This window comes from Electrophorus electricus, chromosome 4 (genome assembly GCF_041902795.1).
Source record: "Electrophorus electricus isolate QZ-2024a chromosome 4, ASM4190279v1, whole genome shotgun sequence".
Classification (NCBI taxonomy): domain Eukaryota; kingdom Metazoa; phylum Chordata; class Actinopteri; order Gymnotiformes; family Gymnotidae; genus Electrophorus; species Electrophorus electricus.
This window is the reverse complement of record NC_137500.1, coordinates 2,618,834-2,644,665: the sequence shown is the minus strand read 5'-3', so window position 1 is coordinate 2,644,665 and position 25,832 is coordinate 2,618,834. Positions and strand designations below refer to the sequence as shown.

Here is a 25,832-nt window from a genome sequence, read left to right as displayed (position 1 = left end):
CCCAGAAACGTCACCCACAGCAACCATGACTTTGATCCCCATCTTCATCTGCACACTGCTCCTCTGGACTCAAGGTAACTCACTGCTTTACCTCTGTGGTGAACTATCCATGTGACACAGGTCTGCTACTCTTATTTAAAATGCACTATTCACAGATTTAGAGTAACTAAACAAAAGTATCTATACACGCAAATGTTACCTTTTTATGATTTTATTATTTCTTACCCAGGATCCAGAGGTCAGGTAACAGTGACTCAGGATTCAGTGAAATCTGCTCTTCCAGGAGACACAGTCACCATCAACTGTAGAACAAACCCTGCAGTGTATTATGACAGCAGCTATGGCCATCGTTTAACCTGGTACCTGCAGAAACCTGGAGAAGCTCCTGAACTCCTTATCTACAGAGCTACTAACTTACAGTCAGGAATTCCATCTCGTTTCAGTGGTAGTGGATCTGGATCTGACTTCACTCTGACCATCAGAGGAGTCCAGACTGAAGATGCAGGAGATTATTACTGTCAGAGTAGACACAACATTGGTGGTAACTGGCCGTTCACACAGTGTTAGAGAGTCGTACAAAAACCTCCCTCAGTCAGACTGCACAGAGACTGCACTGCTGAAGCTGGGACCTACTGCAGGTGTGGAGGGGGAGGATGTGATACAAAGCAACACAAGTTTATTTATGTAGCACTTTATACACAATGGTAATTTAAAACACTTCACAAAAGAGTTACCTAACAAGCTTATAACATCCTGAGTTCCATCATGTTAGGAAGGCTTATGTAAAAAAAGAAATAGATTACACAGATAAATAAAACTACTGATGCAAAGGGAAAATATAATAGAACAAAAAAGAAGTGATTAATCACAAGCTTCAAATGGAAGGTGTCAAGAAGAAACATCTAAATACACTTCAAACTAATATAAATGCTAAAAATTAAAGTGCAAAGAGTTCAAATGTAGGTAATAAATACAAAAAACAATTTTTTTTAAAGACATAAAAGTGAATTTTAGTGCTAAAATTAAAAGTGAAAAGTTAAATGTCAAGGATGTTAAAAATCTCTCTAGACACGACTAGCTGACTGCTTGCTGGTGATCTCAGAGGCCTGTTGGGTTCATACTCCATAAGTAGATCACAGATGTATTTCTGTCCTGCACCACTCAGCACAATGACACACTCTGTGGAGGACAGGAACCACACCACACTCACCACTACTGTACACACACACATCTGTAAAGAACCATAAAGCCAGAATGCACACAGCACTGCAGGTTCACTTCTGTGTTCCTGCCAGGACATGCCCATGTCACCAGAGCTCCCCTTGTGGTGATAAATAAAAATGTCAGATATCAAATCAAAAAGGCAATAAAGGTCTGACCCAACCAGTGTCCTTCCTGTTATATCCCAGCCATTTCACACTAAGAGAGAACTTTCCTAAGCTGGCAAAATAAATGGACATGAGTCTGTTGTCAGTGAAGTCACAGAACCTCTCCTTTAGTGACGTCACGGAGTATAATGGTGGAAACTGAGGGTCATTCCATCAGAATGAAGAAGATTCAAGAATACCAGATGATCTTCCAGACTGAATTATCTTCTGTTTATTTTGATGGTACATAGATGTGTTCCAGATGTCTACCAATTCGGTTGAATATTTCTTCTGTGTTCTATGTGTAGTCATAATAATACAATGTGCATAATCAGATCATACACAGACAACAGGCATATTGGCTCCCCGCATTTTATTCAGTCTTTGACAGGCTAAGAAACCTCTACTCACACTGTGGCTGAGGTCTTGTCTGTTAAATAGTGTAATACATCTGAAGCATTCTTCAGAGATAATATAAAAAAGAATAATCAAAGAGATCACTACCACTACAACAGACAACATGAACTCCCTCAAAACAAGAAGACTATGATTTTTTGTCTAAGATTTTTGTACTTAAAGTGCATTTTCAGCTAAAATTTGAATATTTCATATATAATATCGGGTCTTTCTGCTGGATTAAATCCGGTCTGCAGTGTTTTCGGTATGGGATCCATGTGCTGGATTAAGGCTGGTCTGCAGTGTTTTCTGTATGAGGTTGTGTGCTGGATTAAAATTGGCCCAAGGAAGTATGGGCTCTTTTACTGCAATGTAAGATAGTTGGTAAGGCCCAAGATGTGTGTTCCTCCCTAACGCTTGAGCAGAGCCTAGATTACCGCCTTGTGAAAGCAGCTGTTCTCCGAGCATAGGAACTATTGCCAGAAGCAAACAAACAGAATTTTAGATGCTAAAAGAAAAACCCCAGCAAGACATTTGTGGAATTTTTCAGAGAAAAGTTTTATTAGAGAAGTGATGTGCTACTTGTAACATTACCACATTTGACCAATTTAATGAGCTCATACTAGTTGAAGAATTCAAGAATTGTCTTCCTGAGAACATTGTAATGTATTTAAATGAACAAAGTGTGTAATCTTTCTGCTGCTTCTATGCTTGCTGATGAATTAGTGCTGACTCACAGAAATGCTTTTAATGCACCTGTTTCCCCTAGTGAAGCTCCCAGTCTTTCAACTTGCTCGAAGATTCCTGTGAGCTTCCCAAAATCGAATGCCCCATTTCGGCTGTTTTTGTGGAAACACGAAAGTGCTTCTACTGCCATGAGCATGGACACATGTTGGATACTGTTGCCTTTTTCAAATCAGTATTATTGTGGTAGTGACAGGGTAGTGCAAGGTGTTGAACTAGGAGTACTTCGGCTCCCACTGCATAACATTTTCCTAAGAACTGACAGAATCACCAGCATGGTTAGAGTAGCTATTAGTTCAGCTTTGCCAGTGAATGGGGTGTCCTTTATATTAGGAAATGACATTGCTGGTGGAAATGTATTCCCCTAACCTGAAATGGTTTCAAGTTCTGTTGATGATGGTTTTGTTGCCATTGAACAGGCAGTATTTCCTGCTTGTAAGTTAAAGTGTGCTCAGGCACGCAAATTGTGGAATACTCTGTCCTTGGCTCACACATTTATGAGTGATCCCTCTGTCCTTAAGCCTTAAGGTGAGAGGTTGTGGGCCATCTGTGTTTTAGCTAGCAAAAACCTATGTTCAGCCAAAGCAGCTAAGAAATCTAAGTTGGATCAGAAAACTATCACATTCTTTTGAAGTAGGAGATCATGTGCTAGCCCTTTTGCCCATTTCAGGTTCTCTTTAATACACAATTTTCTGGCCCGTATGTTGTGCAATCAAAGATTTCTCCCATTAATTATGTATCATCTACCCTGGACCATCAAAACAAATCACATCTATATCATATAAACCTCCCAACACTCACCTAACTCAGATCACTTTGTTACCATACAGACCTGCTCTCCTGTGTCTGTTCCAGTAGTTACCACCACAGTGACCGGTGTTATTCACCTGAGAAAGATGACCTGCATCTCAGCCAGAATTGCTTACCTTGTGCCCGTCTCCCCAATACCCTCACATTGCAAGCTCTTCCCCTCTTTGTTTTGTGTAGTCCCCACTCACACTTCTGTGCTACAACAAATTCTATCTATCTATCTATCTATCTATCTATCTATCTATCTATCTATCTATATATATATATATATATATATATATATATATATATATATATATATATATATATATATGTGATCCCATTTACCTTTCAATGGTTAATGACTTTGGTATTAGGTGTTGTGCCTAACAGTGAAGCTTACATGGATGATGTGGTAGTTTATATGTACATCTGGGATCATCATATGCAGGTACTAGAGACTGTGATGTTATACTCTCGGCCATCGCGAGACTTCAGACCCAGTATCCGAACTCTTTCTTTGTTGTTTCAGGAGATTTTAATCATGTTTCACTCTCCACCACACTACCAAAATTCCAGCAGTTTGTCAGTTGTGCTACCAGAGTGCTGGATCTTCTGTATGCCAATGTTAAAGATGCATAAGTTTCGTCTGCTCTACCTCCACTTAGATGATCAGACCATAACCTGGTTCTGTTGTCACCCACAGAGGTGGTCACCAGAGGCAGAGGAGGCTCTGCAGGTTTGCTTTGAGACTACAAACTGGGAGGTGCTGTGTGAATCAGCTCACAAGGACATTAATAGTATCACAGACTGCATAATCGACTATACCAATTTTTGCACTGACCTTATTGTTCCTGTCAGGTGGGTACGTTGTTTCTCTAACAATAAGGCATAGGTCACCAAAGACCCGAAGGAACTTCTTAATTGGAAAAAAAACAGGCTTTTGGACTTAAGGACAAGGAACTATTGAAGGGGGTACAGAAAGAGCTTAAGGTGAGACTCCGGAAGAACAAGGACGCCTACAGAAGGAAGCTGGAGATGAAGCTTCAGCAGAATACAAAGGAGGTGTGGACAGGCTTGAAGCAGATCACTGGCTTCAAAATAAGGCAACAGACTGTTGGGGCAAGGCCAATGAGTTGAATGTGTTTTTTAACAGGTTCAGTACAACATGCTCCCCACACACATGCAGGGGCATCTCCCCCACTTCCTTAACATCAACACCTATTAAACATCAGCACTCACCCCCTCTCACCCTACAGTCATTATCTGTTGATCTGTTTGATGAACTTTCACAACTCCCCCATCCAGAAGTAACAATCAGCCAGGGGAAAACACAGCTGGAAAAGCTTAGAGTCGGCAAAGCCGCAGGGCCGGATGGACTCAGCCCAAGGGTACTGAAGGTTTGTGCAATCCAGTTGTGTGGGATCCTTCAGCAAATCTATAACCTGAGCATTAAACAGGAGAAGGTGCCAGTGTGGTGGAAAACCTCTTGCCTAGTTCCTGTTCCAAACACTTCCACTGCCTCCTCCTTGAATGACTACAGAATGGTGGCGCTCACATCTCACGTCATGAAGGTCCTGGAAAGACTAGTGCTGTCATATCTTAGACCTATAGTAAGCCCTTTCCTGGACCCTCTGCAGTTTACTTACCAGCAGCAGGTAGGGATGGATGATGCTGTTATCTACCTACTGCAGAAGGCACATGCACATTTGGATCATTTACATTTACATTTCTGTTTCCATCTAAGTATTGATGCCTCTAGAGAAGATCATTTGGATGGCTATTAATGACGGCCACAGACATCCAAACTGTATGATGATAAAGACTGATGTTAATGGAAACCCACACCTTTGTTTGTTTGCTTTGAATACCATCAAAGAAAGAGAAGAAATCACCTGTGACTATGGAGCTGAAGACTGCCCATGGAGAACACAAGTATGTTGCCCAGTACTCAGTGTACAGAATAGCTAGGTTTTGCAGAATGTAACAACTTTCTGGCAAAATGAGAATAAAAATGAACATGCTTTAAAAAATACTTTTCACAACGTCCCCACTGTACTCCTTCAGTTCAATCTATTTGCAGTTTATGCAGCAGTTACATAAAATTGTTTTTTTATTTTCTAAAGTATTGTAAATATGAAATGTGTTTACAGATGACCAGCATTACAGCTAGTAGCAAAATGGTGGAAGACTCCTGTCTTTCCGTCCTGTCAAAGACTCAAATCGATGATGGTACTGATCCAACCAGCACTTATCAACAGGTACATTCATGTTCATCACTTCAGATTTAATTCTGTAGTCTTTCCTTGTCATTTATTGTATTTTTGTTTTTTAAGGAGCTAAAAGGCAGAATTGTTTTTGGTAATTATCACTCTATTCTATATGTCCAGAATAGTATTGTAAATGCCTGAGTAGAAATTTGTGGAAAGTGTAATAAACTGGTCCCACAGAGAACAGTAATATTTTGTTTTACTTCATCGTGAATGTGAAGTTTTTTTTTTCTGAAGTCTGTTTAGCTAATTTTGTTTATGAACTACATTGATTAAAATGTTGTTTATACTGTTGCTTGTACATTTATGAAATTTAGCTGATGCATTTATCCAAAGCGACTTACAATTATGACTGAGTACATCTTGAGCAATTGAGGGTTAAGGGCCTTGCTCAGGAGTCCAACAGTGGCAACTTGGCAGTGGTTCCAAAATGAAAATTTGATTTTTGTATCAAGACTGAGACAGACTAAATGTATCATAGTAAATTCTCAATTAAGTAGCAAAAAATAATACATTTTATGGTGAGTTTCAGTCGTTATTTTCATTATCAATTATTCATTGGATTGTATTCTTAAATCATAAATCATGTGGTTTATAAAATACTAGTGAACAGTGAAAATGTTCACCACTTTTTCTTTCAGCCCAAAATGAAGTCTTTTTTCTGTTTTTTGTCAGATCTGTCTACAGTTGGTTTAAAACCCAAAATATTCGGTTTACTATAATGTAGCCAGTGAAAAGAAAATCTGTTACAAAATAAAAACCTTGCAAAATTTTAAAAGGGCTTAGAACAATTAATTATCAAAACAACTGCTGTTTTATTTCTGTCAATATATTATCAATTATCTAAATAATTGTTTCAGCTCTGCACATTACTTATTACTTTTTTTAGATGAAAGATGTGGATCATATAAATGTCTCTGGCTCAGTGAGTTTCCCTATGTGTGACTCCACAACATCAGACAAAATGACCTTTGACAGGCACAGCAAGAAGACAATGGAACAGAAGAAAAACCCTGTTCAAGTCAGAACATAAATGACTGCATAGTTGTTAGTGGCAAAAAAGGCAAAAAGAGAGTGGTGGGACTAGAATGCGTGACAAGAGGCATTACTGCTTGTGTTGCTCTAAGACTTATGCTAAGATGGCAAGGCAGCTTGCGCATGCACATGAAGATGAATCTGATGTGGCTAAAGCTCAGACCTTTCCAAATTGTTCCAAGGAGAGAAAAAACAGCTAGCTTATATTCACAACAGAGGAAACTATGCCCACAATGCTGCTGTTAGGGAGTCAGGAAAGGGAACTTTACTTCCATTTAAATGATGACCTAAAGAAATGCTGGGAAATGACTTCATGCACTGTGCATACTGTCAAGGACTTTTTACAAGAAAGGTCCTGTGGTGACATGCATTGCCGTAGACCAAGACCTGGATCAGTCACACCCAAACCTGGAAAGAACTGTGTTCAGTCCATGTGTACATACACCGGGCCTGTGTTTTCACACATGAGCAAACAACTATGGAGCTTAATCAGTGCCATGAATCCTGATCCAATCACATATTATAAAAAATGACCAAATCATTACTGACCTTGGGCAACACTTGTGAAACAAGGAGGTACATCAGAAAATCAGCAGTATGTGCGAGAGAAAATACAAGAAATGGGAAGGTTGATTGACAGCACCAGACAATTCACCACTTTAAGGATGGAAGAAGTACACAGAGACTGTTACAGCTGTCAGGATCACATGTGGGTTTGGCACTGAAAGAAACATGTTCTTGATTCCATCACTAGCAAACAAACTTGGGAATGCCCTGATTGAAGTAACTAAACTCTTAAAAGCTCAGGGTTTAATCTACAACAAAGAGCTTCTAAAGAATGCCAATGAGTTTCAGGACGTCCATCACGACAAGTGGAATGAGCTTATCTCTTCTATAGCATTGAGGAACATCAGGGAGGCAAAGTGGAATGTGCCCACTCTCATGCTCTTTACTGAAGATGTTCAAAAAATGCATGCACATCTCAGTCAAGTGCAAGATGAGTGGTACAGTTCACTCTCTGAATATTCCTCTACAAGGGCCTGGATGGAGCTGGCCCAGAACATTCTCTTTAACCGGAGTAGGGAAGGAGAGGTGGCACGCATGCCCTTATCTGCATTTTCATCAAGAGACACTTCCGATCCACATGAGGATGTGGACTGGGCACTTTCTGAAGTGGAAATAAATCTCTGCAGACACTTCTCAAGGATTGTCATCAGAAAATGTGGTCGTCCGGTTCCTATTCTTCTGACATGAAAAATGCTGGGTGCTATAGAACTTATTAAGCAAAGAGAAGCTTGTGGGGTTCAAAAAGAAAATTATTATATGTTTGCAAGACCAGAAGCTATGTTGATATAGAATAGGATCGACCTTTAAAAATTAGAAATAGTTCAGGTTGAACATAGTGGTACCAAGAACTGGTTGTTGTAAGTATTGAATATCAATTTGCATACATTGAATAATGTTTGGTTTGGAGAACAATAGTGGAACCTGGACAAGTATTATGAAAAAATAAAAATGGTTATGTAAGGGTCCTTGAAGAAAATGTATAAAAGGTGTGCCCACCTAAGACTGTTAGACATTCTCCGGACAATGCCTCGTTTGTAACATTGAGCTCAGAATAAAGATGGGACCAGCGATTCTCTTCAATTAATTCCAGAAATTAGGTCTTGAACTTAGGAAAATCTAGGAATGACACGGCTTCCTGAGAAGATCCTGCAACTTGCAAAGATCAGAAAAGTTCTTATGGCACTCGAGTAAGGAAGATTAGCTGAGTTTCATGGCAAGAATTTGGATATAATTGAAATAGATCCAGATGGTATGTTGTTTTATTTGACTTTATTTGTTTTTTTCTGTTTAACGTCTATTCCTCATTCTTTCATCACATTGCTAAGGTTTACTTTGTATGACTTCCACAAAAATAGTTCTTGACATACTTGATGGTATGTATTGTCGGCAAGGTACTTTTGGATTACTACATTTTCTTTCTATTTTAATAAACTTTCTTTTTGTAATGAAGTCTCAGTGTATAAAATGGGTTTCAGCACCCTGTAGTTAGTTGGTTACTTAGCTAATGCCTGTATTTTTTTCCCCTCAAACTAATGGGCAGCATTGGGGATGAATTATCATTTCTGTATGATTCATAGAATGTGCATATCACTAGAGGGCATGTGGGCTTTGTGATTGGAATGTGAAAGCTACAATGATATAAAAAAAAAAAAGAATCCATCATCCTTCATGGGATACCCACTACACATACACTGTAACTCCATAACAAAGTGGGCCTGTTTCTTGTCTGATTAGCCTACTCAGATAAAATAAACTATGTAGCCTACTCAGATAAAGTAAACCTTATGAGATAGTTGGCACTTGGTTCTTTTTGAATCACACAAATTGAAATTAATAATTCAGTAATATGTATTCCTTATGAACACTTTTTCTATAATTAATATCAATGATACAACAGTTGTGTATAGCCAGCATTCTTAAGTACATATAAAATTGATGTCTTTGTCAAAGTTAATTTATTTTCCATTGATTTATCATCAGAGGAGATACTTCATCCTAACGAGACAAATGAAATGCTGCCGTCACCACCCAAGAGATGCAAACCATCATCATTAGATACCTTCAGGAGTCAGTGCTACAAGGCCTTCCGGCAAAGGTGAACTCTTTGCACATTTTGCTTTTGTATGTAACTTTAATATCAATGGAAATAATTGTTAACAGAGCCAAAGATGCTAAAGCCATTATCACCATATGAGTGCTTTTGTCATGGTTGTAATATCTAATATACCAATCAGCAATACCATTAAATATTAGGCATCTGAACAGACAATCCATGAAGTTGATTGCTTGGAAGCAGTAAAAATGTACGAGCATAAGGATCTGAGCGACATTGACAAGGGACGACTGATTCAGCATACTCTCTTCCTTATCCTTTCAATTACAAATTTATTTTTCTGAGCATTTTAAGATAAAGCTGCCCAAAAGAAGAAAACACCCTGGCAGCACACTGAGGTGTAGGCTGTGGAAAGGCACATGAATCGATTGACTGTGAAAAGTGTTTAAGAGCTGAACCAGAAGCTCTAAAAAATCAGGATTGGCAGAACCTGAAATTTTTATGTCTATAATCTCATTACAGCCTATAAAAGAAAATTGCAATGTAAATAGTGTGAAGGTTACTCTGTTGTGCAATTTTTTATTTACATTTATGTGTGTCATCAAAACACACTGTCTCCTAAAGGTCTGCTTATTTTAGATTGTAAAAAGAATTTTAACATTTACATTTTTTATTTGAAGTGCTAGTTATTTCCTAAAATGACACTAATTTAAAAGGAAAAATGTGAAACTACTTTTTTTAAGGAAACTTAAAATTTAAGGAATCTCTTTTGTAAAATGTAGGCGATGTAATTTTCAGGTTTGAGGTCCATTTGACTTCATTTGTTATGTTCGTTTTGAAGTTCTATTCTAAAGTTAAATACTACAATTTAAATTGAGTTTGTCTTAATGTTCAATTCATAGTTAATTTTAGTATAATAGTATTTAACTGCTGGGTAGTTGGGTAAAAATCTAAAAAAAAAGTGATTGAGCTCTAACAGTGGAAAATGGAAGCATTTGAAGGTTTCACTTGTGGGTATGTTATAGATTTGGAAAATATCTGGACAGTGTTCTACTCTTTGAACCCTTTGTACATGCGTTGATATATTTCACTGCTTCATCCATTAATATTCACTTAAATCACTAATATTCCAATCAAGCCTACATGTACAGCACTAGTTATACTATGCAACTGATGCTTTGTGTCACTAGCACCATTTGCAGACCTCATTCTACAGTTCTACATTATCTAAGCTAAATTTCCTTCTGTATATTAATTATTGATATAAATGCTTGTCACTTATATACACTTATTGTTGCAAGGTCCCCACAAATCAAATGGAAGTGTGTGAATTATGCAAAAAATCAATATGTAAATGAGGTCCCCATCAGCCATGTTATAGTTTTTTCATAAGTCCCCATTTAATGTGGTGGAGTCGTTACTTCATCAGTTCTGATGTTTGAAGTCATGTGTAAGATAACAACGTGCTAGTTAGTGTACCTGATTTTTTTAAGGTACTTGACTTGTAATCAGAAGGTTGCTGGTTCAAGCCCCACGACTGCCCAGTTGCCACTGTTGGGCCCCTGATTAAGGCCCTTAACCCTCAATTGCTCAAGTTGTACTCAGTCATAATTGTAAGTCGCTTTGGATAAAAGTGTCAGCTAAATGCTTTAAATGTGTGTGTGTGTGTGTGTGTGTATTCCAGATCCAGTTCCAGATTTGCATTACAGAGAAAATCTGGAGAGAAGATTGTGCCTCCCCTGAGGAGCAATAAAAAAGGAGGAAGAAGCTAGAAAGAGAGACACGTTTGAGACTTTTGTTGATAGTATTTGATATTTTGACTTGGTGTATGAACTTCCCATTTTGACTTTGCCCTAATAATTTTTCCATTGTGTATTTGTATATGTTCCACTTTGTTCCTTTTGTGTTCACTGGTAAGTAGAGAGTGACTGCCTTATTGTTTGGGATGTGGGTTTGCTCTGTGTTTTCCATGTAGGGTGTAAGTGTAGTTGTGTGTGTATTTTCTTTTGTCTGTGTAGGTTTAGTGAGTGTCCACTACACACTTGTTTAGCTGTTTTTTTTTTTTTCACACTTCCTGTTACGGCCTGGAGCCTATATGAGGTCATAAGTGTGTGTGTGTGTGTGTGTGTGTGTGTGTGTGTGATTAATTCCTATGTAACTCTGAAATGTTGGAAATAATCCCTTATAGAATTTCAAGTCCCTCTCCCTAAAAATCAATTTACAGCTGTCTAGTATGGTCTGTTAAATTCAATTTGGGGAGAAGTTTTATTTGTGTGTGTGTAGATTAATTTGTGTAAAAAGATGTCACTTTGCATGTGCAGCACCTGCTTCAGTGCTCTGGGAGTGTTTATAGTGCTGTGAGTTTAACATTTCATGACTGAGAGCTGCCTGCCCCAGCAACTTCACCCACAGCAACCATGACTTTGATCTCCATCTTCATTTGCACACTACTCCTCTGGATTCAAGGTAACTCACTGCTTTACCTCTGTGAGGTATTCATGTGATACAGGTCTCATACTCTTATTTATTCAATATTCACAGTTTTAGTACTACTGAATAAAAACATGTGTACAGTTAATTGTTAACTTTTTTGTGTTTTGTATTCATTCTTTAGGATCCAGAGGTCAGGTAACAGTGACTCAGGATTCAGTGAAATCTGCTCTTCCAGGAGACACAGTCACCATCAACTGTAGAACAAACCCTGCGGTGTATAATAATAACTATCTCGCCTGGTACCTGCAGAAACCTGGAGAAGCTCCTAAACTCCTGATCTACTATGCTACTAACTTACAGTCAGTAACTCCAGCTCGTTTCAGTGGCAGTGGATCTGGATCTGACTTCACTCTGACCATCAGAGGAGTCCAGACTGAAGATGCAGGAGATTATTACTGTCAGAGTGTACATAGTGGTCCTGTGTGCACACAGTGTTAGAGAGTCATACAAAAACCTCCCTCAGTCAGACTGCACAGAGACTGCACTGCTGCAGCTGGGACCTACTGCAGCTGTGGAGGGGGAGGATGTGGTACAAAGCAAAACAAGTTTATTTCTGTAGCACTTTGTACACAATGGTAATTTGAAATGCTTCACAAAAGAGTTACATAACCTTATTACATCCTGAGCTCTATCATGTTAGGAAGGCTTATGTAAAAAATAAATAGATTACACAGATAAATAAAACTACTGATGCAAAGGGAAAATATAATAGAACAAAAAAAGAAGTGATTAATCACAACAAACTTCAAATGGAAGGTGTCAAGAAGAAACATCTAAATACACTTCGAACTAATATAAATGCTAAAAATTAAAGTGCAAAGTGTTCAAATGTAGGTAAAAAATGCAAAAAACAGAATTTTTAAAAAAAGACACAAAAGTGAATTTTAGTGCTAAAATTAAAATTGAAAAGTTAAATGTCAAGGATGTTAAAAATCTCTCTAGACACGACTAGCTGACTGCTTGCTGGTGATCTCAGAGGCCTGTTGGGTTCATACTCCATAAGTAGATCACAGATGTATTTCTGTCCTGCACCACTCAGCACAATGACACTCTGTGGAGGACAGGAACCACACCATACTCTCTCACTACTGAACACACACATCTGTAAAGAACCATAAAGCCAAAATGCACACAGCACTGCAGGTCCACTTCTGTGTTCCTGCCAGGACATGCTCATGTCACCAGAGCTCCCTTTGTGGTGATAAATAAAAATGTCAGATATCAAATCAAAAAGGCTTCTCCTTTAGTGACGTTACGGAGTATAACTCTGGAAAATGTAGGTCATCCTATCATTTAAATTTACATTTACAGCATTTAGCAGATGATCTTATCCAGAGCGACTTACAAAAGTGCTTTGTCAATTACTCACAGAATACAACCTAGCTAGTAGGTTAGAGTCCAATATAAAAATTATCTAGAATACTGTAGAAATACAGGGATCCCTGCTGATGCCTAGAAGTACAAAATACATAATGACTCTTTTAAACAATAAACAGTGTAATAAACAATTAGTGCTAGAGTTTGTTAAACAACATCAGTGTAATAAACAATATCCTACAAGAAGTATTAATTTAGTGAGTCATTATGGGAGCAGGGTCAGTTGTCATTTAAATATTCTACGAAGAGATGGGTCTTCAGTCTGCGTTTGAAGACTGCAAGGGACTCTGCTGTCTGGATAAGCAAGTGGGAGTTCATTCCACCATCTTGAAGCCATCACAGAAAATAGTCTCGATGCTCATCTTCTATGAGACCTGAAGCATGGTATTTCAAGTTGAAGTTCGGTTTATTCGTCACATACGTAGTCATAGAAAGTATAACGCGCAGTGAAATGGTGGAGAGTGCTCTGTCCAAACTGAGGAAGAGAAACAGGGGTGCATAGAGAAAAATATATATATGCAGATAAATATATATATTCTATGTATGTACAAAATATATTAACAAGGTATGTACAATATATGTATATTATGATTATATACACAATGTACAATGTATATGGTTGGGTATATATGTACACAATCTACAGAATGTACAGATCCATTTTGTATAATAACATATCTACAGTTGTTGTGTAACAGGGTAATTGAGTATAAATCTATATATACAGATGTACAGATATACAGTCATGTTACATGGTGGTGGTGGTCCCCACAGTTTATCAGTTTCACTGATTCAGGGCCCGAATGGCCTGTGGGAAGAAGCGCCTCTTCAGCCTCTCTGTCTTGGTCTTCAGGGAGCGGAAGCGCCTCCCTGACCTCAACAGAGAGAAGAGTCTATTGTTGGGATGGGTGGGGTCCTTCACAATTTTCCTGGCCTTGGTCTGGCACCGCTTGTAGTAGATCGTCTGCAGGTCAGGAAGTTCCGTGTGAGTGATGCGCTCTGCTGAACGCACTACCCTTTGGAGTGCTTTTCTGTCCTGTTTGGTGCTATTCCCAAACCAGACTGTGATGTTCCCCGTGAGGATGCTCTCGATAGTGCAGGTGTAGAAGTTCCGCAGTACTTTGGAGGGCAGTCTGAAGTCTCTTAGGCGTCTGAGGTGGTAAAGACGCTGACGAGCCTTCTTTGCCAGGGAGTTGGTATGGCGGGACCAGGACAGGTCCTGCGAGATGTGAACTCCAAGGTACCTGAAACTATCTACTCTCTCCACCGTGGTTCCACTGATCCTCACAGGTTGGTAGTGCCGCACCTGCTTCTTGCTGCAATCCACGATCAGCTCCTTTGTCTTACTGACGTTTAGGAGGAGATTATTTTCCTGGCACCAGTTTTCCAGGTGTTTAATCTCCTCCAGGTAGGCCCTCTCGTCATTTTCCGAGATCAGACGCATGACAACGGTGTCGTCAGCAAACTTGACAATGATGTTAGAGCTGGAAGTGGCTGTGCAGTCGTAGGTGTACACTGAGTAGAGCAGGGGGCTTAGGACACAACCGAGGAGCTCCAGTGCTGAGGGTGAGGGTGGATGAGGCGCAGTTGCCCACCCATACTGATTGTGGTCTGTCTGTTAGGAAGTTGGAGATCCAGTCGCACAGGGATGTATGCAGTCCTAGATCCCCCAACTTAGTAGTGAGTAGGGAGGGGATGATAGTGTTAAATGCTGAACTGTAGTCGACAAATAGCATTTTAACATAATTTCCCCTCCCTTCGTCCAGGTGAGTCAGTGTAGTGTGGAGCAGATGTGCAATTGCATCGTCAGTGGAGCGGTTGTGGTGGTCTGCAAACTGCAGTGGGTCCATGGAGGCTGGCAGTGAAGATGTGATGAAGTCTCTGACTAGCTTTTCAAAGCACTTCATCACGACTGATATGAGGGCGACAGGGTGGTAGTCATGGAGGTCAGAGGGTCGAGGTTTCTTCGGCACGGGGACGATGGTGGACTGCTTGAAGCTGGATGGGACGATACCGAGCGTCAGGGAGAGATTGAAGATGTCGGTGAATACCGGGGCTAGCTGATCTGCGCAGGCTTTGAGGACCCTCCCGCAGATACCGTCTGGTCCCATCGCCTTCTTGGTATTCACCCTTTTAAACACTCTCCTCACGTCACTCTCCGTGATGATGAGAGGGCGCTGTTCTATGGTGGGCCCCGCGCATGTGCCATCGGCTGCGCCGATAGTGCCTTTAGCACTAGCGCAGTTAGCATTAGTGCTGTTAGCATTGGCGCTGTTAGCATTTGTGCTGCTAGCATTAGCGCTGCTAGATGTAGCCTCGAAGCGAGCAAAGAATGTATTCAGCTCGTTCGCCAGAGACTCATCCGCACTCATCAGTCCAGAGGGTGAGCTCCTGTAGTCCTTGATCATCCGTAGTCCCTGCCACAGGGATCTAGAGCCACTCTGCTGGAACTGTGTCTCTAGTTTCTTCCCGTAGCGTCGCTTCGCCTCCCTCACCGCCCTGCGCACTCCGTATGCTGCGGACTTGTACTTGTCCATGTTCCCGCTGATGATCCCCACATTGTAGGCAGCAGTTCGAGAGTTCAGAGCCTCGCGGATGGTTCTGTCCACCCGGGGCTTCTGGTTGGAAAACTTCTTGATGGTGATTCTTGGGATCGTGTCGTCCACCAGTTTCCCAATAAACCCTACTACTGCCTCCGTAAACTCGCTGACATCATCAGTGCTGCGCCGGAATATGTCCCAGTCCACGTCATCCAGAGCGTCCTGCAGAACGGCCACCGATTGGTCTGTCCAGCGTGCGACCTCCCTCTGAACCGGAGCTTCCTGTTTCAGCCTTTGTTTATATTTTGGTAGGAGGAAGATGGCGGTGTGGTCCGACTTACCAAATGGTGGATGAGCTAGTTCCTTGTAACTGTCCTTGTATGGGGTGTAGCAGTGGTCTAGTGTCCTATTTCCCCTGGTGGGGAAGGTTACGTGCTGGTAAAGGTTGGGCACTGCACGCTTGAGGATAGCGCTGTTGAAATCCCCAACCACAATAAATGCAGCGTCCCGGTGCTGTTCCTGAAACTGTGTGAGAGCCTCATGAAGTTCACACAGTGCAGTGTCCATGTTAGCCTGAGGTGGGATGTACACGGTGTTGATGATGACCGAAGTGAACTCCCGGGGAAGGTAGAAAGGACGAAGCTTGAGGGCGAGCAGCTCCAGGTTGGGTGAGCAGGAGCAGGCGAGAGTAACAACATTGGCATTGTTGCACCAGCTGTTGTTTACCATCACACACACTCCGCCGCCTCTCGACTTCCCCGAATCTGCCGTCCTGTCCATGCGGTGAACCGAGAAGAACTCGGCTGGCGCCGCGTCTTTTGTTTTCCCTCAGGATCTCCGTCGGCCATCTTAGGTCCGGGGATACAGACGGCTTGAGGTGAGTGCTATGTAGATTAAGAGAAATAAGGGCTCTGCTGTACGAGATACGTGCCGTGGTGTGTAGAGAAGGGCTGCGGAGAAATCAGGGGTAGCGGGAAGAGCGAAAAGAGCGAAAAAGATAGTGAAAAGAGCAAAAAAAGTGCCAGGTGTGGACGGAGCAGTCGTGATGGCAGCCGACCTCACCGGCGCCAAGCCGTACTTGAGGTTCGAAGTACTAGAGGTACGGATTGGGCTTTGACCATTAACCACATGTATGAAGGGGCTGCTCCATTTTTGGCTTTGTAGACAAGCATCAAGGTTTTAAATCTGATGCGTGCAGCTCCTGGAAGTCACTGAAGGGAACAAAGCTGTGGACTCGTGTCTGAACTTCGGAATATTGAAGACCAGTCATCCGGCAGCATTCTGGACAAGTTGTAGAGGTTTGATGGCTCTTAGAGGAAGACCACCAAGTAGCGTGTTGCAGTAGTCTAGCTTTAAGATCACAAGAGACTGCACAAGCACCTGGGTAACTTCCTTTAAGAAAATGGGCCAAATACTTCGTATGTCACAAAGGACAAATCTGCAAGACTGGGTTAGATTAGAAACATGAGTTGAGAACAACAACTGGTTGTCCAAAGTTACGCCCAGGCTATGGGCAGCTTCGGATGGTGATACCAGGGAGTTCTCAAAGGAAACAGTGAGGTCATGGTAAGGGTTGGGAATAACTGGGATGAACAGAAGCTCGGTTTTACTGGGGTTGAGCTTCAAGTGATGGCCTGTCCATGACGCGATGTCAGTCAAGCATGATGAGATATGTCTGGAGACCTGTGTGTCAGAGGGTGGAAAGAAATAATTGAGTGTCATCAGCATAGCAGTGGTAGGAGAAACCATGAGAAGATATTACATCACCAAGAGAATGAGTATACAGAGAGAAGAGAAGGGGGCCTAATAATGAGCCCTGTGGATCACCAGTGGAGAGTCTACACGGTTTGGATGTGGATTCTCTCCATGTCACCTGATAGGACAATCCCTCCAAGTAGGACTGAAACCATCTCCATGCAGAGCCAGTCAAACCAAGCCTGGAGAGAACAGAGGAGAATGATGTGATTTGCTGTGTCAAAGGCTGCTGAAAGGTCTAGAAGAATCAAAACAGATGACAGTTTGGCAGCTTAAGCAGCATGAAGATTCTCCATCACTGCTATGAGGGCTGTTTCTGTAGAATGTGCTCATTTGTAGCCAGACTGATTGGGATCATGCAGCTGGTTCTGTGTGAGGAAAAGAGACAATTGATTGTAAACTGCTCATTCAAAGTCTTTTGAGAGGAAAGAGAGAAGTGATACTGGTCTGTAGTTGGTAATGTTGGAGCCATCAAGTGTGGCTTTCTTGAGGATTGGTACTACCCTGGTGGTTTTGAATGCAGATAGCATGCATCCAAAAGATGAGGAGTTTTTGATGATGACAGAGATGAAAGGAAGCAGATCTCTTGCGATCGTCTGGAACAGAGTGGAAGGAATTGGATCCAGCGGACATGTAGTCAGATTGCTGGAAGTCAGGAGTTGAAGAATTTCATCTGAGGAGCTCCTCCATATATTACATTATATTATAAAGTTTATAGTTATCTAGTATGGTTGGTTCTGTTAAATATGGTTATATAAGAGGTATTCAGTGGAGTCATTACTTCAGACAGAGTCCACAGAGAGTATTTGGTAGATGTGTATTAATACAGAGAGGCCACAGAGAGTATTTGGTAGATGAGTATTAATACAGAGAGGTCACAGAGAGTATTTGGTAGATGTGTATTAAAACAGAGAGGTAACTTTGCATGTGCAGCACCTGCTTCAGTGCTCTGGGAGTGTTTTTAGTCCTGTGAGTTTAACACTTTATGAGTGAGAGCTGCCTGCCCCAGCAACTTCACCCACAATGCATTGCACAGTAATTCGTTGCATTCCTAAAGGCCAACCATTCCTAAATGCCAACCTTTATAGTACATTATATTATAAAGTTTATAGTTATCTATTATGGTTGTTTCTGTTAGTAACGGTTATGTAAGAGGTATTCAGTGGAGGACACATGCTGTTATATATTTATATTTAGAGTTTTTGCTAGATGATCTGCAGGGTCATGATCAACTGATGCAGATGAAATAAGCAGAAATCTGCATTCAATATAAATTCTAGTGTGTGTATGTGTGTGTGTGTGTGTGTGTGTGTGTGTGTGTGTGTGTGTGTGTGTGTGGGTGGGTGTGTGCATGTGTGTGTGAGTCACAGAGAGAAACCTGCCCCAAACCTACATGTGTGTGTGTGTGTGTGTGTGTGTGTGTGTGTGTGTGTGTGTGTGTGTGTGCGCGAGAGAGAGAGACCTGCCCCATGCCTATCTGCAAATGCAGGTTGACAAAAATTCATAAAACTTCCTAACAATCACCACCAGAAGGGCCTCTTTTCTGATAATCATCTACCTTTTGTATTGCCTCAGTGCCAGCTATCATTCAGAAGGGTGTGGACCAGATGCTGCAGGGTCTATTTAACATCCACTGCTATCTGGATGATATTCTGCTAACAGGACGTACTGATGCAGAACACCTTGAGCATTTGGATGCAGTTCTTGGACATTTGGAGGACTTTGGCTTGTGAGCTGAAAAGGAAAAGTATTAATTATTCAAAGACTCTTTGGAGCACTTGGGATTCAAAATTGATGCCACAGGCTTGCACACTACCAGTGAGCTCCAGTGGCATTGGTTATGAGACACAGACCCAACCTATCAGCAGTCCTGACGCTGGACATGCAAGGAATCAGTGAGTAATGCAAGTGACAGTGAGTTGACACCTTTCCTTACTCAGTTCAATGAACTGTCTGTTCAGCAAGGGTGCTTAATGTGGGCCATGAGAGTCACTGTCCCTCCTAAACTGAGCTCCAGAATCCTTGAAGAGTTGCACACTGGCCATCCTGGGGAGGTCAGAATGAAGGCTAAAGCCTGTAGCTGTGTGTGGTGGCCTGGTCCTGATGATAACATTGAGCTTGTGGCAAAGAATTGTCAGTCCTGCCAGCAGATTCAGAAAATACTGTGCCAATGCTCCTCTGCACCCAAGGGTTTGGCCCAGTAATCATGGCAACGTACACAAGTGGACTTTGCAGGCCCAAGTGAAGGCCATATTTTCATGGTCATTGTGGACACCCATTCAGAGTGACCTAAAGTGGAGCTCATGTACTCCACAACCACAGACAGGACCATTCGAGTACTGAGGACTCTATTCAGCTGTTATAGAATACCTGAGGTCCTTGTCAGTGATAATGGACTACAATGAATTGCACAGTAATTCGTTGCATTCCTAAAGGCCAACCATGTCAAGCACATTCACTCAGCTGCACACCATCCAGCTGAAAGGTTTGTGCAAGTTTGCACTGAGGTCCTCCAAGTCCTCCTTCACCACTGTCCAGCAGTGTTTAGACATTTTTACTAACCTACCATAACACTCCACGTCAGGGCCAGCAGTTTTGTACTCGTCTTGATGCTCTGAGACCCAGAGTACTGTCTGCTGGAGGGAGCCTGTTCTGTTATGGGGCAGAATATTCCCCTGAACTGGCTCGAAGTCAGATGCAGTCTACCCTCTACCTCTATAAAAAAAAGACAGAGATTTGCAATTACTAAGACTTTTTTAGTAAGGTGGGAGAAAATGTGTATTGCTTGAACTTGCTGCTATCTCTATGCACCACTAGGTGGCAGTGTTATTCACATGGCTTGGGTGAACGACCTAGTAAAAAGGAGAGTTCCAATTCCACTTCCACATGTCCGTAGTGTTATTGAACGTAGACATTACATACTGTCTTTTCTAAATGTTCTACTGATGCAGACACAACGCAGGTGTCATCAATACCAGCATGAGCTCAATTATGTCAGGAAACACCAAGTGTAGAAAAATCATGACTGAATGTGAGAGTGCAGCACATAAGGGAGCATTACTGAGAGCTCTAAGATGAGATAAGAGGAGTGATTTTATGATTTATATGATAAAGTGAATCAGACATACAAACTAGTGCTGTGAGGTGAAATGTCAGTTGTCCTGTTTGCATATGTGAGCTGCTTCACTGCTCCACACACTTTAAGAGCTGTAGTGGTGATCAGAGAGTGTTCAGTCCTTTAACACACACTGACACACAGCACAATGATGATGTCACTCATTCTACTGCTGGGGACCCTGGGACTCCTCACTCAGGGTGAGACAAACTGAAATAAATGTAGTTTTCATTTTTGCGTGGTTTTGGATGTTCATGTTTATTTGTAATGGTTTTTGTCATTTATTTTCAGAGTTAATTTTTTTTTTTTATTTGGATTTTATTTTGATTTTATTTAAAATTCTTCTAAATTTAAATGTCATTTTGTATGTGATTATTTTTTTTAGAATCATTTGGGGAGATACTCCTGACTCTGTTACACCAGGAAAGACTGTTACTATCAGCTGCAGGGCCAGTCAGTACATTGGCTATAACCTCCACTGTTACCTACAGAAACCTGGAGAAGCTCCTAAACTATTAATATATGCTGCAGATGAGAGTCAGTCTGGGATTCCAGATCGTTTCAGTGGTAGTGGATCTGGTACAGAATTCACTCTAAAAATCACTGGAGTCCAGGCTGAAGATGCAGGACATTACTACTGTCAGCAGGATTACAGCGGGTTCACACAGTGTTAGAGCACCATACAAAAACCTCCCTCAGCTGTAGACGAACTGCTCTGACTGAAACACAGACTGATCTGAGATCAGCTCATCAACTCCAAAACACTACAGTACTGAACCGTTTGCTCTTTTAAATTGTCATAATTGTGTAATAGATACTTACATCACTACATATGCAGTAATATATGAACACATCACTGTGGTGTATAAGGACAGGTGAACACTACCTAGTGGGCTGGTCTGAGTTATTCTAGACGGGATTCTTTTAATCTTCTTAATTTTAATTTTCCTTTAATTTTACTGCTGTTTTTTCCTTGGAGAAGCTTGGAGAAAGACAGCTGAGGAAATTCAATGTTAAACTGTCCAGGCCGCAACTGGTATGGAAAGTTAATTCTTCTTTCTTTTTAGAATAAAAGAGTAATTTTAAAGTCCATGTCAGGAGGTAATGGGACAGACAGGGTTCAAATCTAGAATTACTGTATACCTGAATACATCATCCATCATTTTCACCCTAAGGAAAAATTCACAATTTTAACCTTTTACACACAGTTTTGCCATGTTAAGATGGAATTTCATATGATTTAACATTTTACTGAATTTGAAATAAATGAATGAATTTTATGTGGCTCAGCATAAAAACCTGCATTAATATATTACAAACAATTAATAAAAAAAAAACAAAAAAACGTGTTACAAAGTTTTAAACCAGCATTAACTATACAATCATATGTCTTATTGATATCAACATTTTGCAATTTAAACGTCACACTTTTATTTAGCCAAAATGATTATCTGCCTGAGGATAAGGAAACAGGCGAACCAGGGTGCAATACTGATGCTGACCATGTGGGGGCAAACTAATCATATTCCTGGATCACACAAGCACATCCAGAACAGCAAACACTCAGTGATCTACTGAGTGAAGGGACTCCACCATCCAGACTAGATCAGTCAGCTTCTACTGTAATGATGGACAGTAGTAAAGTAATACATTACAATAATTTATAGAAAAAAAGGAAAAAATAACTTTGTATACCAGCTGATGTCTGTGCTGAGTAGTGAGAGAACCACATGATGGTAATCACAGAAATGGATGAATTGGTCACAGTGTGGATCAGACCTCACCTGGAGTTATACAACATGTACAAGGATTTATGCAGCTAGTGGTCAAAACCTTGCTGTAACACACTGGAAATACAGTCAATGATCCCAAAGGTGACAGAAGCAAAGTAAACAAAAGAAACATGAATAAACAACAAAAACCTTCAGCAGGAGAAATCCACAGTAGTTAAAGACCAAAAAGATCATAACCACAGCAAACATAAACTACACACAAAAGATACATAAAGATTAAAACACAGGATACATGGAAATGGAGGCAAAACACAAACTCCTTAAAGGAGAAAAAAAATCAATACACACCTACACACAGGCACACACACACACACACACACACATGCATGCACACACAGGTGTGTGTGAGAGATGCATAATGATAATGTGATAATGAAAAGGATACATATCACAGTCTGAATGCCTGAAGCAGCTCAACCACACAAACCACAGAGAAGGAAGAAGTCCTTTCTCCTAAGCAGTCCTCACGTCAGGAATCCTTTCTCCTAAAGAGTCCTCACATCAGGATTCCTTCCTAATAAACGGTCCCCACACAGGAAGTGCTTCCTCCTAAAGTCCCTACATCAGGAGGTCCTTTCTCCTAAAGAGTCCCCACATCTACCAGACCACTGGAGTGCTGTCTGTTCATGTGCTTTCACACATCCACTGATATAAATCACCATTACAGAACAGAGACTGAAGGGCTGCTTCTGAACTGTACTGGATACACCTGCACCTCCACACTGAGAGACACAAGATTATCAGAACATTTACATTTAACTAATTAAGCTATAAAAGTGGGGACAGTTGCTCACATTAATGCTGTTGACCTGCAGGTGAAGAGCATGAGACAGTAGTTACGTCCTGTTTCCCCCTGTGTCATATGTATGTGTGTGTGGAGCTCTGTTCTCTCCAGTTCGAATTACCCCAGACCCAGTCCAGAGTTCCTCTACAGATCTTCATACTCACTGTCCAGTCCTGAAACAAGGCCCTGCCTGGAGGAGGGATATAAGGAAGTGTTTTGGAGGAAGAAGAAAGAGAAAGATGATATTTTGGACATCTGTTTGTGTCAGTTTTGATATTTGATTCAGTGCTTGGCCTCTTTTTCCCCTTACTCTGATTCTGAGCTTGTTTGATCCCTCTAACTTGGCCACTGTTGTAAATTTGTATATATTATTTACCTATTTGTATATAGTAGGTATGTATTTGTATATATTATATATCTATTTGTGTGCTCTGATAAGAAGGGAGTGGATGCTGTTGTGTTTGGGCCCTGGGTTTTATTGTCCGTGTTTTCACTTAGGGGGTTAGTGTAGTCTTATCTTATTATAGGATCTTAGTATAGGATGCTATACTGCTAATAGAGAAATAATAAAATACCTACAAAGTCACACTGAAATGGACAGAAGCATTCAAGTATGTGATTGTTCATTCATTCATTCATTATTTGCTGTCACGGCCCGAGTGCCGCAGGGCGTTAAGCAGGACACACAGATTCCCTTGACGATGTGAAACATTTAATGAAATGAAACATAAAGGACATGCGTGGCACTCCTTTTCCTGTGTAGATAATGTTCAGATATTAAATGAAGAACTGAAACTAGTCTCTAGTAATGTGAATACCAGTCAGAGTGAAAGAGAGCGAGAGCAGTGGGGTGAAACAGATTTGTGTTTACAGCCCTGAGAAACCTGCTCCTTCCCAGAATAGAACAACACTTTTTGCAGATGTTCAACTTACATTAGCCAAACTTACTCAAGCACAACATACCCCAGAACAACACACTCCAGTACAAAGAATCTTACAGTGCAGATAGTGATTAATAAAATAATACAAGAACAGACCATGTTCAAAATGAAGCTTATTGCAGTGATAGCAAAACCCAAGAATCAAAACCAGCTGAGTGGCGAATTAAGAAAAAAGAGCATTCTTCAGACTATAAACTCCATTGATCAGGGCTGTGTAAGTGTGTTACATTACATTACAACTAAATGAGTTCATCATGGAAAATGGTAGAGTTCCTGCTCCTCTTCCCTAAATACAGCACTAAGTGTCATTGAGTTGCTGTGACTGTAACAGCAGTTCTGTTCTTCTACACTGGGCAGAACACTATCCTTCACATCTTAGACATCCACTGTACAACTCACCAGCGCCCCTTGTGGAAAGTATGTAGACCGCAGGCACAATAGAGATCCTGTACAGAGGAGCGATTGAGAGCACGACACCACACACACTTTTAGAAATATTTACATAAAATATACTAGATACTTCTTATTTATGATTCTCTATAAATCTGTTCATCAGTTCCAGGTACGCGTGGGCAACTGTGCCTCATCCACCCTCACACTCAGCACTGGAGCTCCTCACGGTTGTGTCCTAAGCCCCCTGCTCTACTCACTGTACACCTACGACTGCACAGCCACTTCCAGCTCCACCATCATTCTCAGGTTTGCTGACGATACCGTCGTCATGGGCCTGATCTCGGACAACGATGAGAGGACCTACCTGGAGGAGATTAAACAGCTGGAAAACTGGTGCCAGGAAAATAATCTCCTCCTAAACGTCAGTAAGACAAAGGAGCTGATCGTGGATTGCAGCAAGAAGCAGGAGCGGCACTACCAACCTGTGAGGATCAGTGAAACCATGGTGGAGAGAGTAGACCTTGGTGTTCACATCTTGCAGGACCTGTCCTGGTCCTGCCATACCAACTCCTTGGCAAAGAAGGCTCGTCAGCGTCTTTACCACCTCAGACGCCTCAGAGACTTCAGACTGCCCTCTAAGGTACTGTGGAACTTCTACACCTGCACTATCGAGAGTATCCTCACGGAGAACATCACAGTCTGGTTTGGGAATAGCACCAAGCAGGACAGACAAACACTCCAAAGGGTAGTGCGTTCAGCAGAGCGCATCACTCACATGGAACTTCCTGACCTGCAGAGCATCTACTACAAGCGGTGCCAGACCAAGACCAGGAGAATTGTGAAGGACACCACCCATCCCAACAATAGGCTCTTCTCTCTGTTGAGGTCAGGGAGGCGCTTCGCTCCCTGAAGACCAAGACAGAGAGACTGAAGAGGAGCTTCTTCCCACAGGCCATTCGGGCCCTGAATCAGGGAAACTGATAAACTTTGGGGACCACCACCACCATGTAGCATAACTGTATATATATATATATATATATATATATATATATATATATATATATATATATATATATATATATATTCTATTACCACCATGTAACATAAAAACTGTAAATATGCCATTTTACAAAATGGATCTGTACATTCGGTACATTGTGTACATATATATACACACAACCATATACATTGTGCATTGTGTATATAATCATAATATACATATATTGTACATACATTGTTAATATATTTTGTACATATATAGAATATATTTCTCTATGCACCCGTTTTTCTTCTTCCTCAGTTTGGACAGAGCACTCTCAACCATTTCACTGCGAGTTATACTGTGTATGACTATGTATGTGACAAATAAACCATTTTTTATATTAAATAGACATTGTTTATATTAAATAGAAATACTATT

The 25,832-nt window shown here is 41.0% G+C and overlaps 2 protein-coding genes and 3 gene segments (V, D, J or C); 2 read left to right on the top strand and 3 right to left on the bottom strand.

Annotated features, from left to right (window-relative positions):
- The window catches only part of LOC113568144 (Ig kappa chain V-III region MOPC 63-like), a 230,176-nt gene that overhangs the window by 54,367 nt on the left and 149,977 nt on the right, over positions 1–25,832 (top strand).
- The window catches only part of LOC113568146 (Ig kappa chain V region Mem5-like), a 256,254-nt gene that overhangs the window by 108,937 nt on the left and 121,485 nt on the right, over positions 1–25,832 (bottom strand).
- Positions 1–25,832, bottom strand: part of LOC145657398 (Ig kappa chain V-III region MOPC 63-like) — a 274,055-nt gene that overhangs the window by 154,286 nt on the left and 93,937 nt on the right.
- On the bottom strand, positions 12,245–16,479 carry LOC145657599 (uncharacterized). Its single transcript, XM_081713821.1, has 3 exons — positions 16,421–16,479; positions 13,844–16,103; positions 12,245–13,566 (listed from the first exon to the last, which is right to left on the bottom strand). Exons 1-2 carry the CDS (start codon positions 16,477–16,479, stop codon positions 14,570–14,572), a joined length of 1,593 nt encoding a protein of 530 aa, XP_081569947.1. The 3' UTR covers positions 12,245–13,566; positions 13,844–14,569.
- Positions 16,067–25,430, top strand: LOC145657400 (uncharacterized). Its single transcript, XM_081711797.1, has 2 exons — positions 16,067–16,508; positions 24,576–25,430. Exon 2 carries the CDS (start codon positions 24,741–24,743, stop codon positions 25,320–25,322), a length of 582 nt encoding a protein of 193 aa, XP_081567923.1. The 5' UTR covers positions 16,067–16,508; positions 24,576–24,740; the 3' UTR covers positions 25,323–25,430.

Bases quoted from the DNA above. Each gene is read 5' to 3' on its own strand.
- LOC145657599 (XM_081713821.1), bottom strand. From the start codon at position 16,479: ATGGCCGACGGAGATCCTGAGGGAAAACAAAAGACGCGGCGCCAGCCG. The intron at 16,104-16,420 runs GTTCACCGCATG...GGATTTCAACAG, and splicing joins CGCCAGCCGAGTTCTTCTCG to CGCTATCCTCAAGCGTGCAG.
- LOC145657400 (XM_081711797.1), top strand. From the start codon at position 24,741: ATGGGCCTGATCTCGGACAACGATGAGAGGACCTACCTGGAGGAGATT.